This window comes from Mytilus galloprovincialis, chromosome 7 (genome assembly GCF_965363235.1).
Source record: "Mytilus galloprovincialis chromosome 7, xbMytGall1.hap1.1, whole genome shotgun sequence".
NCBI classification, from domain to species: domain Eukaryota; kingdom Metazoa; phylum Mollusca; class Bivalvia; order Mytilida; family Mytilidae; genus Mytilus; species Mytilus galloprovincialis.
This window is the reverse complement of record NC_134844.1, coordinates 39,025,758-39,040,481: the sequence shown is the minus strand read 5'-3', so window position 1 is coordinate 39,040,481 and position 14,724 is coordinate 39,025,758. Positions and strand designations below refer to the sequence as shown.

The following is a 14,724-nucleotide window of genomic DNA, read 5'->3' as shown; positions in this document are numbered from 1 at the left end:
TTATAAGTATTCAATGCTCCTTTTAGTAATGTCATAGGGTTGAAAAAAGGTTTGACCTTGTGCACATTATTAAAATGATGCGAATGCGCGCTTCATACAAAATGCACTTCGGTCAACGCTATTCAATTTTGAATTGACGTTTTTAGATATCTATTTAAGAAATTTTAAAATAATTCCTCAATATCAGTTTTCGTTTCTACTTTAATATTGCAACTAAAATTTTCAATTACAAACACGTTTTGCAGGATCTCGATATTGACGACTTCAAGTCTAAACCTCCCGATTTCACTTGTGCTAGTTCCCAATTCACATATAATCCCGCTGGCCACGTTATTACCGGTGACCTCAACATTGTTAATAACACTTCTCTACGAAATCTGTTATCGAAAGGTCCGATATATCGTGAGCCTAAATCCATCAATTGGAAATTCAACTTTAAAATTTTGATGGATTCAGTTGAGGATTATGCCAGACAATGGGCTAAGCGCGAGAAGGAAGACGTAGACACTCTTTCCGAATGGATAAAGGCAGTGAGGTCGTTGATACAAATTAGAATTAAGAAACTGAATGGGTCTATCAATGCCCATGCTACGTCAATCTTTAAAGACCCAAATGTTGCAAAACACCTATCCTACCTCCATGACAAATATGTTGTTGTCCCCGCAGATAAAGCCCCAAACAACATCGTTTTTGTATGTAAAACTCATTACATTAACTGCTTGATAAACGAATTAGGTATTGACAATTCACTTGGAAACTCAACATATACCCTCACGACACTTACCAAAGAGGAAATCCTGAATAATCATAGGTCTGTTCTGTGTTCCTTTGGAATTTCAACCAAAGATGAAGAACTGGATCTGCCATCACTGTATTGGATACCTAAACTACATAAGTGTCCTTACAAACAACGGTATATTGCTGGGTCTTCCAAGTGCTCCACGAAACCTCTTTCTAAATTATTAACATCTATTTTATCAGCAATCAAAGACGGGCTTCAAAGTTATTGTGAAACTGCCTATTCTAGAGGGGGCGTGAATCAGATGTGGATACTTAAAAATTCCAAAGATCTTTTAGAGTACATACAATCTAACTCTCTTTCATCTTGTAACAGTATTAAAACATTTGACTTTTCTACTCTGTACACTAGTATTCCACATTCCAAACTAAAAGACAAATTGAAAGAGTTGGTATTGCTTTGCTTCGTAAAAAAGAATGGCCAACGTAGATACAAGTATCTTGTCTTAGGGAGGGATAAATCCTACTTTGTAAAGGATCACTCTGATTCAAACAAAAAATTCTCTGAAACTGATATTATCAAGATGCTTGATTTCTTGATTGACAACATATTTGTTACGTTCGGAGGACGTGTTTTTCAACAGACTGTCGGCATTCCAATGGGAAAAAACTGTGCCCTTCTACTTGCCGACTTGTTTCTTTATTATTATGAGGCTGACTTCATGCAGGAACTTCTTAGGAAGAAAGATAAGAAGTTAGCACTATCCTTTAACTCTACTTTTCGCTATAAAGATGATGTTCTTTCACTAAATAATTCAAAATTTGGTGACTATGTGGAACGCATCTATCCAATCGAGCTAGAGATAAAGGATACTACAGATACAGTTAAGTCGGCCTCATATCTTGACTTACATCTAAAAATTGACAATGAGGGTCGGTTGAAAACAAAACTTTACGACAAAAGAGATGATTTCAGCTTTCCAATTGTGAACTGTCCATTTCTAAGTAGCAACATTCCAGCAGCACCTGCATACGGGGTATATATCTCCCAATTGATACGATATTCCCGTGCTTGCATTTCCTATCATGATTTTCTTGATAGAGGGTTGCTGCTCACAAGGAAGCTATTAAACCAAGAGTTCCAAATGGTGAAGTTGAAATCATCCCTTCGTAAATTTTACGGACGCCATCACGAGTTGGTTGACCGTTATGGAATAACCGTATCACAAATGATATCGAATATGTTCCTTACGTCGTAACTACAATCCCCTTCCCTTTCCTGAATGTCACCTACCGAATTAGATTATTTACCGGATTTGTTATCACATAAGCAACACGACGGGTGCCGCATGTGGAGCAGGATCTGCTTACCCTTCCTGAGCACCTGAGATCACCCCTAGTTTTTTGGTGGGGTTCGTGTGGTTTATTCTTTAGTTTTCTATGTTGTGTCGTGTGTGCTGTTGTTTGTTTGTCTTTTTCATTTTTAGCCATGGCGTTGTCAGTTTGTTTTGGATTTATGAGTTTGACTGTCCCTTTGGTATCTTTCGTCCCTCTTCTTTAATAAATACAAAATACTAAAATGTTCTAAAGCTAATCAAAGTACCAGTAAAGTACTGAACATTTGATGACCCGAAAGTTCATAAGCACTTTTCTAAGAAAAATATCACATCTCTATACCTGAAAGTTAGGTTAAGGTACATAGGTATATATTTTTCTGAGACAAGTTCGTGTGTGAATGATGAATAAATGACAGGGAATTCAACGTCACTTTTATAATTGTTATATTGTAGTGATCAAATTATTTGTTACCAATATATACTCTGGTTTGTTGTTATATTCATATTTGTAAAACAGTTATATATAATTTTTACATTTTAATGTTGTGTCGTTGTCCTCCTCTTATATTTAATGCGTTACCCTCAGTTTTAGTTTGTAACTCGGATTTGTTTTTTTCTATCGATTTATGAGTTTCAAACAGCGGTATACTACTGTTGCCTTTATTTATCCATTTGCATATCCTTATATACTACTATTATTATAAGGATAGTGCAATGCAAGTGCCTGGTGCAACTCTTCTGTAACAATTCGTTTTTCTAATAGATTGTTTTTGAGTAGGCATTCATATTTTCCTGATTTGTTACTGATATATATATATATATATATATATATATATATATTTCTCATGCTATCCCTAGTTATCCAAAATTTTACAAATAATATACATTACAAAAAATGGTCAGGGATGTTGTTGTAATTTGGAAATTATGTTTTAAAATTGAAGTGGAAATTTGGAAATTATGTTTTAAAATTAAAGTGGAAATTTGGAAATTATGTTTAAACATTGTAGTTGTAATTGGTCAATAATTTAATATGTATTTGAAAAAATTTCTGGGGTCTTGTAAAAGAATTATTTTTAAATGAGCACTCAGGTAATTCTACATAAAAAGACATATCATTTGACAAGGATGAGATTTTAGCGAATCCTAAGTCCTTCATGCCTTCAGTCAACATTGAACAGCAAATCGGAGGACCTATCTTGTTTGTATTGGATACACATGCTTCACAAAATTTCGTACAAACAACAATACATTGCCGGGTCGTCTGCATGTTCGACTAAAGAATTGTCCATTACATGGACATAAATTCTGTCCGCAGTGAAAGAGGGCCTTCTGAAAACTGTGGAACTATTTACTCGCGTATTGTTATTAACCATATGTGGATTCTAACAGGAAACCTAAAGAACTTCTAGATAATTTTAAATCTCGATCTGTTTCTGAAATTGGTTCTATCAAAACTTTTGAGTTTTTTACCCTGTATACCAACATCTCCCATGTCAATTGATAAATTGTCTAAAAGAAATAATCCACAACGATTTTCAACATGAAAATTGTAGCATACGCTATACATTTATTACTTTGGGATTCCATAATAGTTATCAAAGGTACCAGGATTATAATTTAGTACGCCAGGCGCGCGTTTCGTTTACATAGGACTCATCAGTGACGCTCATATCAAAATATTTATAAAGCCAAACAAGTACAAAGTTGAAGAGCATTGAGGTATATTTTGTTAATAGTGAACAGAAAGGTAAAGAAATCAATATGCTGGAGTTTCTTAGTTATTGACAACATTTATGTTGAATTTGGGGATAGACAAACTGTCGGCATTCCTATGGGAACGAATTGTGCGCTTCTCCTTGTCGACCTCTACTTATTATCATATGACCTACTTATTATCATATGACCTACTTATTATCATATGAATCTGAATTCCTTCAGAAACTCGTCAAAAACAAGAAGATCAAATAAATAAAGGCAAAAGTAGTATACCGATGTTCAAAACTCATAAATCGATAGAAAAAAAACCAAATACGGGTAACGAACCAAGGGAAACGCATTAAATATGAGAGAATGACGACACACCATTAAGTAAGCCAGGACATTTAATTTCACATTCAGATATATTGATGATGTTCTTTCCATTTAAAACAATCCAAACTTTTCTGATAGGGTTCCATTAATAAATACCCTTCCTCTGCCTCAGTTTTATACGTGTACCTCGAATTTGACATACACGGTGAATTGAGTACCAGAATCTATGAAAAACGAGACGATTTTAATTTTGAAATATCAATTTTCCCCCACTTTAGTAGCAATATACCAACACCTGCATATGGGTTATACATTTCCCAACTTATTTTTACAGCTTCTACTCAGATTTAGTTAAACGTCAACAGTGTCTAAGCAGATATTTGATGAACCAGGGGTATGTCTAGGAACGTCTCGTCATTTTTCTATAAAAAAAAAAGTTCATCGGGAGGAACAAAGACCTTTTTTATAAATATTCCGTGTTAAATTTACAAATGATTCGCAATGGTCTTGAAGTATAGATTCTTGGTATTAACGTTGTGTATCGTCTTAATAACGTTTTATAGTATTGTTTTATTTGAATTTATAAATAATACTTTTATTGTTTAGTCTGTTTGATACATATGACGTGGCTGTGTCCCTATACATCCCGTAATTGTGGTATTGTTCTATTATCATTTTTGTATTCTTGTCTTTTATTTTTTCTAATGTTCTTTGTGTATTTGCCTTTTGTGCTTCTTTGTTATATATTTGTTTGTTTTTATAGTGATTAAGATTATAATACAATGTTGACTGTTGTGTCCCTATTTGTACCTACTATGTCTGTTTGTTTTGTTCACACGTCGTTGTCAATATAATGAAATTTGATGCGACAGTTTAAGAAAATTATTAAAATTTCAAAAACTTTAACCCCATATCGTCGATTTGTGGACGCCGCCGACGACGCCCGACGACAACGACGCCGACGGAATGTAGGATCGCTATGCCTTGCTTCTGCGACAAATGTCATAGGCTCGACAAAAACCAGGTTTAATCCGACGTTTTAGTCTTAAGAAAATGCATGTACCGAGTCAGCAATATGACAGTTGTTACCCATTCGTTTGATGTGTTTGATCTTTTGATATTAACATTTGATTAGGCACTTTCCATTTTGAATTTTCCTCTAAGTTCGGTATTTTTGTGATTTTACTTTTTTAAAGACTCTCATGAGATGATAACGCGAAATAGTGATAAATATATATTTATGTGCCTGTTACTTTCCATTGAAAAATATGGCTCTTTTATTAACAGATGTACAGTTGTATGTATTTTATCGATAATATTGATATTTGACATATTTTGCATAGTTGTTATTAGTCTCATGCGAATTCAAGGATATGTCATCTCCAGGTGTATGGGTCCCTATAGCTTGAATGTTTGTTCCATTTAGAGAAGCAAAAGAAAATTGAAGGTGGTGGCATAGACTAGAAATATCAGCAATTACAGGACTTTTTCATTTATCGGCGGGAAAAGATTTTTTTTTACATTTCGTATTTGATCTCTGTAGCCTTCAACTCTACTTTCCGCGATATAGATGATGTTTTTTCACTAAATAATTCAAAATTTGGTGACTATGTTGAACGCATCTATCCCATCGAACTAGATATAAAGGATACAACAGATACAGTTAATTCGGCCTCATATCTTGACTTACATCTAGAAATTGACAATGAGGGTCGGTTGAAAACAAAATTTACGACAAAAGAGATGATTTTAGCTTCCCAATTGTAAACTTTATATTTCTATATACCAACATTCAAACAGCGCCTGCATAGAGAGTATATATCTCTCAAGTGATGCGATATTCTTGGGCTTGTATTTCCTATTATGATTTCTATGTTAGAGGGTTGCTGGTCACAAGGGAGCTTTTGAGCTATGGGTTCCAAATGGTGAAGTTGAAATCATTCCTTCAATAATTTTACCGACACCATCAAGAGTCGGACAAACCTTCAAGAGCATAGTAGCAGACATAAATCCTGAACAAATAGTGAACATATAGTAAGTATTAATGATCAGAGTGTATCAACAAACAATAAAACTGCAAAATTGACCTAATTTGATTTTTTCAGTTTTTATGGATTTCCCCTTTTGAATTTTCCTAGAGGTTCAGTATGTTTGTTATACCTTTTCAAACACCTTTGGATATATATCGATATCTGACGTCTTATCAGAAAGAAATAAAAATACGTACAAATCATCGCAAAAAAAGGAGAGAAAACAAAGATATTTACAAATTTCGTCAACAACAAGCACGATAGAAATAAACTCATCATAGATACCTGGACTAAATTTTGTATATACGCCAGACGCGCGTTTCGTCTACAAAAGACTCATCAGTGACGCTCGAATCCAAAAAAGTTAAAAAGGCCAAATAAAGTACGAAGTTAAAGAGCATTGAGGACCAAAATTCCTAAAAGTTTTACCAAATCCAGCTAAGGTAATCTATGCCTGAGGTAGAAAAGCCTTAGTATTTAAAAAATTCAAAATTTTGTAAACAGTTAATTTAAAAATATAACCATATCAATGATAATTCATGTCAGCACAAAAAGTGCCGACTTCTGGGCTGGTGATAACCTCGGGGAAATAAATCTCCCCCAGCAGTGGCATCGACCCAGTGGTTGTAAAGAAAATTAATAAAGCAAACACATAATCATAAGTTTTAGTTTCACTGAAAACCAAAAAGATTTTTGTCATTCAAGGGACAGGATTCTGTTGCAGTTGCGCTACTCGAACCCAATGGGGGCGTCCATTGAATTTACAGCCAAAGCCCAACCAACACGTCACATTCGGTTCGATTTTACTCTGAATAGCTTAAATAATCGACAATATGAGACTGTATGATCATTCTTTGTAAGTAAAATAGAAAACAGACATCCATAACGCTATGATTTACCACTTCCCTGTATTTTACTTTAACACAGGCGTGTGATAATACTTCCCTTTTGATTGTAAGATTCAGGTAGAACATGTAGGTTGACGATTTAAACATGCAATTAAAACAACCATCTAATTACTAAACTTTGGGCTTTATAGACACAAAAGGCATACACACTCTTTGATTGAAATTACTGAGTAAAACTAATATTTTGAATAAACAGTTTTCATCGGTTTCACCAAGAAGATTTCAGACCAGCCCATTCATGAAAAACTCCCTCGCGCCCAACCAGCTGCAGACCGATCACCAGTTCTCACAAGAATTTTTAAGTTTTCACTTTATATACTATAAGAAGATTGAAGAGATACTAACATAGTTACCCTTTACAAGAAATGAAATACTCACTTGGCAGCTACTAGAAATTATTTTCTTGTTTCTCTTACTTTAATCAATTGTAAGCATTTACAACATATATTTCTCAACAGCATTGTTACGCATTTCGATCAACAAAATATACTCTGTGACAATGAACATTATTCGAAACGACACGAATGGCCCCGTCTCAAAAAATTTCAACAATTCACGTGGACACAAACATGATGGTAGTCTCACATATCGAAAATCAGCTCAAACTATGAAGGCGTATAAAAAAAAATCTGTACAACTGTGATTTTCAACAATTTATCAAAGTCCAAAGCCCGTAATTTCGGCAAAAATTAGCGGAGCGGAACGAACCAAAACTTGATCTGTAAGTAATCATGGTTAACTCACATACCAAATATCAGCTCAATATCTGAAGGCGTTTAGAAAAAAAAATCCGTATAACTGTGATTTTCAACAATTTATCACAGTCCAAAGCCAATAATTTCGGCAGAAATTGGAGGAGCGGAACGAAACTTAAACTTGATCTGTAACTCATCATGATTAACACACATACTAAAATTCAGACCAATATCTGAAGGCATTTAGAAAAAAAATCCGAATAACTGTGATTTTCAACAATTTATCAAAGTCAAAAGCCCGTAATTTCTGCAAAAATTAGAGAAGCGGACGAAACTATAACTTGATCTGTAACTCATCTTGGTTAACTCACATACCAAAAATTAGTCCAATATATGAAGGCGTTTAGAAAAAGTCCGTATAATGGTTTGTTGTGGAATGAAGGAATGACAAAATGACGGACAAGGGTAAAACTATATGGCACCGACAACTTTGTTGCGGGGTCATAAAAACGTAGATCATGTGAAATCCAGCTTATTATTAACATCGACCAGATAGCCAAAAGCATTCAAAATGGAAAACAGGTTGACATCATACTCCTAGACATTGAAAAGATTTTGACAAGTTCATTCATGGGCTAGATCACAACAAGATGTTGTACTGTCAGGAATGCCAAAGGGCACTATGCTATTTCCTGTATTGTTCCTTACATTAATCAATGAATTGCCCGGTTATACCCAATCCTATGTCTGCCTCTTTGCTGGTGGCATAGAAATTAGTGATGTCAAAGATAGACTTACTGCAAAAGAACAGAACTTGTACAATATCCATACAGCTTACATGACCACATATTCGAAGCAGTAGATACTGCCAAGTGCTTGGGTCTCAATATCGAAAACCCTCTCATTGAATAAACATATACAAAATGTTACAGCAAAGGGTAATCGAACATTTCGATCTGTAAAACCAAACCTAAGAATGTACAAAAAAAGAAAAGGCTGATTTTGCCATATGTAATAGAGTACGCTTCCACCATATGACAGCCAAGCAACCTAGCCAACACCCTAGAACTTATTCTGAGGGGAGCTGTTATTTGTCTCTAATTTAGACTATACATCATATACACCATGGCAAGGATGTGTCACTATAATGCTTGAAGAGCTAAGTTGGGACTAAATACAGACAAAATGAGATGATAACAGGATAATTATGCATACTCTTATCATATTTGGTAATTATTTTTTTGCTGAAAGCCTTAAGGGTACTTAGCGCAAAAACAAAACAATTTGTGGTTAAATAGTTTGATTGATTATGCAAAAAACTCACATAGCCTGGGAGGCCAGATGAGCTTAAACGGTATCAAAAGATAGCAGTTCACTTTTCGATGAACTAGGTAAATCTGGGATAGAAAATGGCCGGTACACTTATCAACTATTCCTTAAGTAATCCCCAAGTCTCCTTTTAAGCACCTACCAGACAAATTGAAGTGCTGAACATAGAGTAAGCCTACCTAATATCTTGACCAACTGTTGTTCACTGTTGCTCATGGTTATTTATATATATATTGTTATATATTTTTTTCAGAACGAGCAGGTGTTAATGGTTTGTTGTAATGTCAAATATTTTTTGTATAATTCCTGTTATCTTTTTTATACTTCTTCTTAATACATTGCTGCGACATTTGGACATGGCTTAAGTAATGAAAACAAAGCTGATTTTCAACATATTATATATATTTCTGTATACCAAACTTTATATATAAATATAACAAAACTCTTCAAAAATTAAGAGAAAACAAAATATTGGTTACAACATAACTTTCAATACAAGAAAAATATCAATTACTGGTATAAGTTATTCAACAATCTCAGTGAAAAAAAATAATTAGTCAGATTGTTGAAAAATACAATCATGGAATGAAATTTGAGAATAGAAAACATTCTAAATAAGTTTCAAAAAATAGATTAAATAAAGACTATAATATCAGAAAATCATTACAGTATGCATATCTCACTGAATACAAATAAAGAAAAAATGTTAATATTAAACCCTCAAACCATTGTAATGTTTAAATGTATGAGACCTTGAACGATATAATGTGTTCTACTCTATTTATAATATTTCATTGCCAGTCCTTTATTACAACCCATTGTGTTTCCCACAAACACTGTCCATTAATGTACTGCACCTGTTGTAAAGTACAAGATTAATGCAATTAATTACATTTGTACAAATGTTCTGATTTTATTCTAAACTGACTCTAATATCTGTAGCAATCATTTGGCTTATCAATGACAGATTATAGCTAGCACTTTATACCCTTTTACTACAAAAATTATCTTAATTTTCTTATTTTACTAAATTAGTGCAGATCGATTATTTTCAACCTGGGCTAAAACTTACCGATAAGTAAAGCTATTCAAAAGTATTCTTAAATTTTATGTCATTCAACCTTTATGGTCCTTTGTTCGTGTATTGGTGTCACTTCTTAAGATTACTTAAAATAAGATGATAAAATTGAGAATGAAATGGGGAATGTATCAAAGAGACAAAAACCGGACCAAAGAGCAGAAGACAGCCAAAAGCCACCAATGGGTCTTCAACATATTAAGATAGTCCTGAACTCAGAGGGTGCTTTAGCTGGCCCCTAAACAAAAAAAATGTGTACTAGTTCAGTGATAATGGATGTCATACTAAACTCCAAAACAGATAAATGAACTGAAATTAAAAATAATGTTTAACTTAACAGAACCAAAGCTCATGAATATTAAGCTTTTTGGCTGGAAAACTAACAGATGTTTCGACTGAAGTATTTGAATATTGTATCATTTTTTAAATGTAAACTTTTATTCACTAATGTAAGTTTGAATATGTTTTCTTAATTTAATTTTTTATTCAAACAACAATATAAACAAAAATGTTTTTATTATAACTAGAGGCCCTAAAGAGCCTGTGTCGCTCACCTTGGTCTTTGTGCAAGCAGCATATTAAACAAAGAACACAAATTATAGACGAGAATAGAATTCATAATAAAATTGTGTTTTGGTGATGATGATTGGTTTGTCAATCTTACTTAACTGAATATTCTTGTTGTTTAAAATTTTCTCTATCTAAAATGAACTTGGCTCAGAAGTTTCTCGTAAAATTTACATAATATATATAAATTGTTTAAAATTTAATATGAAGAGCAATTATACATCCTTAAGGGGTCAATTGACCATTTTGCTTAAGTAAACTTATTTGTAGATCTTACTTTGCTATATATAATTGATGTTTACAGTTTATATCTCTCTAAGATAATATGGAAGATAATAACCAAAAACTGCAATATTTTCTTAAAATTACCAATTCAGGGGCAGCAACCCAACAACAGGTAGCTTGATTTGCCTAAAAATTTCAGGGCAATTAGATCTTAACTTAATAAACAAATTTACTACTTTCAGATATGCTTTAAATGCTTTGGTTACAGAGATATAAGCTGAAAACTGCATTTTACACCTATGTTCTATTTTTTGCCATGTTGGCCATCTTGGTTGGTGGGCGGGGTCATCGACCACATTTTTTTTAAACAAGATTTGCTGTAAATGCTTTGGTTTCATACATATAAACCAAAATCTACATTTTACCCCTATGTTCTATTTTTAGATATTTCAGCCATCTTGGTTGGTTGGCTAGGTAATCTGACTCATTTTTTTAACTAGATACCCCAATGATGATTGTGGCCAAGTTTTGTTAAATTTGTTCCATTAGTTTCAGAGGAGAAGATTTTTGTAAAAGAATACTAAAATTTTAGAAAAATGGTTAAAAATTGACTATGAAGGGCAATAACTCCTTAAGGGGTCAACTGACAATTTGGTCATGTTGACTCATTTGTAGATCTTACTTTGCTGAACATTATTGCTGTTTACAGTTTATCTCTATCTATAATATTATTCAAAATAATAACCAAAAACTGCACAATTTTCTTTAAATTACTTATTAAGGGGCAGCAACCCAACAACGGGTTGTCCAATTTGTCTGAAAATTTCAGGGCAGATAGATCTTCACCTAATACACAATTTTACAGATATCAGATTTGCTCTAAAAGCTTTGGTTTCAGAGATATAAGCCAAAATCTACATTTTACCCCTATGTTCTATTTTTAGCCATGACGGCCATCTTGGTTGGTAAGTCAGGTCATCAGACATATTTTTTAAACAAGATTCCCCAATGATAATTGTGGCTAAGTTTGGTTAAATATGGCCCAGCAGTTTCAGAGGAGAAGATTTTTGTAAAAGTTTACGGATGCAGGATGCAGGATGCCGGATGACGGAAGACGGAAACCAAGTGATGAGAAAAGCTGACTTAGCCCTTTGGGCCAGGTCAGCTAAAAAGAAGATTTCAACGAAATAATTTCAGTTATATCTTATATCAATAAATCAAATTATGTCTTTATTATGGCACTTTCTAATGGTGTAAACTGGATCAAAAGATCAAAAGAATATCACAATATGTATATATGAAAAAACTATTATATATTAACTAATACACAATCAATATTAAAATAAATCTTTTAGGCTGTTCAAACCATATAAATTTATTGCTTTAACTTGACCAAAGAAACGCTATTTTTAGATGTATCCAAAGCATATAAATTAAACATTTAAGTGGAAGCATGCAAAATAGGAGAATAAATAGGGAGTTGGGAGCAAAAAAAAAGGGTTACATGTAAACTATCTTTAAGCAATTTTGCAATAAATGTTTTGGAATTTTTTCATTTTAAGATTAAAAAATGAGTTGATAAAAAAAGGCAACAGTAGCAAACCACTGTTAAAGCCATGGCGAAAGACAAAAGACAAACAAGTTTACAAAAACACCTCATGAAAAAAAATAAAGACTGGTCAACAAGCACACCACCAAAAAAATGGAGATCAGATAAAAATCTAAAGAAATAATCAATATTATACTAAAACACTAACATGTGCTGTTAATGTTTTCTTTGCAGCATCTTTAGTTACACCTCAGATGAACCACAATAAATTTTAGATTGAATTTGAATGAGGCTGAAACTGTCCCAAATAAAATGAAATTTTTAGTTTTCAATGAAAAAAAAACAATTACTATTAAAGACCTAACCAAAATTTAAGCAAAATACTAAATATGTGATAAACCTATGAAAAATTTCATTACACCAAAAAGCATACTGTTTGAGAAATGGTCAGCTCTAAAATACATTTGGAGACATATCTACAGAGAATACGGTGGTCAAAATATTTTTTACTGATATGTGTAAATATATGAATATTTATAACAACATATTATACATATAATGATGATATGAATATATGATAATTACAAGAATATTATGTCTAATTAACAACACACTACAAAAACTTTTGAGATAATAAAGATTTAGTCAGTTTGAAATTTGATTTTTTTTGTTTAACCTAATCAAAATGGTCTGAAAGAAAGAATACAGTTATAACAAATTCAAAAATATGGCACTTTGTTTAGATTGCAGAAAGTTGATCAAGTTTCTTTAATTTTCAAAATCAAGCATTTACCACATAAAAAGGCTAAATCAGTTGAAATATAAATTTAACCTTTAAGGTACACTCACTTATTTAATCAAATCTGAGAATACATTTATTCTATGCATTAATGTTTTTCTTATAGTATATTTATCAATCAGATCTAAATAATTTTTGCATTGCATTTGTAAAAGAATATATTCTATTTCATACAAAATATTTCAAAAAGCATGCTGCAAGTTGAAACAAATAAAATATAGAAAGCAGGTATATTCATGAATATTCATAAAGTAAGCAAAACTATTCTATAGGTATAAAAAAAATTTCAAACAGATCTATTGCAATTTGGCTGAGATTTTGATTTTAGGTAACTGGCTACTAAATAGAATAAAAAAGGATATAGCTTAGACTTTTGTAACACTGTAGAAATTGAACAACCCATATAGACATCCCTGTACGACCCTTTTCTTACATTTAAGTTGACTTTTTTTGTCATTAGCACTGATACTTCAAAAAAATAAATCTAATAAACAACAGAAAAAAAATTGTGATTTATACAATTTGTAAATCACCAATACCATCCTATTCAGCTGTACCATAATCTCTTTTTTTCTGATAGAATTTTTCAATTCTTACACAATTCCTGCATCTTTAGCTAACTGGTAGAATAATCCATCTGTGTTCTTCAGCAATTCATTTGGAGAATCAAATTCCATTATTTCACCCTTGTCCAGGACCATGATTCTGAAATGTATTTTTTTTCTTTCAGATATCAGAGTAACAATGCTACATATGTACACATACATTTATCTACAGATGAACAAAAATTAATACTTTAACATTTTCAAAATGTATAATAGAAATAGTTCATGGATAAAATATTAGTCACAAGTAGTCAAAAATGTTTGAAGCAAAGAATAATAAAGTTCATTTTAACCTCAAGACAAAAAGGAGTTCAAAATACTGTGTTGCAAGGGAATTAAAATAAATATCTGACAAAAATATACCTATCATAATCCATGACTGTATTCAAACGATGAGCTATGGTTATAACAGTACAATCAGCAAACTTTTGTTTAATTGTCTGCTGGATAAGGTCATCCGTTTCCATGTCAACTGCTGCAGTGGCCTCATCAAGAACCAGTATCTTAGTCTTCCTTAAAAGACTTCTAGCTAAACAAATCAACTGTCTCTGACCAACACTGAAAAATGTAAACTTGGTTACTGATTTGTGAACATATGGAATGATAAGATAGGCTGAAAGCAAACAATAACTTAATTTCAAATTTCCATAAATTTATCATGTCAACACTCAGAGGTCATGATTTCAAACCTATCACATGGCAGGTTTGTTCAACTGCAATCTTAATTGACTATGATTGTCAACTTTCCTGCAAATAATTTGTTCTTTCCATGCACTCTGTCTGCCTCCATAAATCTTAATTAAACTGACTGCCATGATATAGTCAACAGT

General features: G+C 32.5%; 1 protein-coding gene across 1 annotated transcript in view; it reads right to left on the bottom strand.

Moving 5' to 3' along the window:
- Window positions 1–9,455: 9,455 nt before the first annotated feature.
- Window positions 9,456–14,724, bottom strand: part of LOC143082942 (multidrug resistance-associated protein 1-like) — a 53,583-nt gene continuing 48,314 nt past the window's right edge. The window contains exons 29-30 of the mRNA XM_076258989.1: window positions 14,258–14,452; window positions 9,456–13,994 (exon numbers count right to left, since the gene is read on the bottom strand). Coding sequence (XP_076115104.1) covers window positions 13,883–13,994; window positions 14,258–14,452 — 307 coding nt within the window. The 3' untranslated portion in view covers window positions 9,456–13,882. The remainder of the gene's footprint in view (window positions 13,995–14,257; window positions 14,453–14,724) is intronic.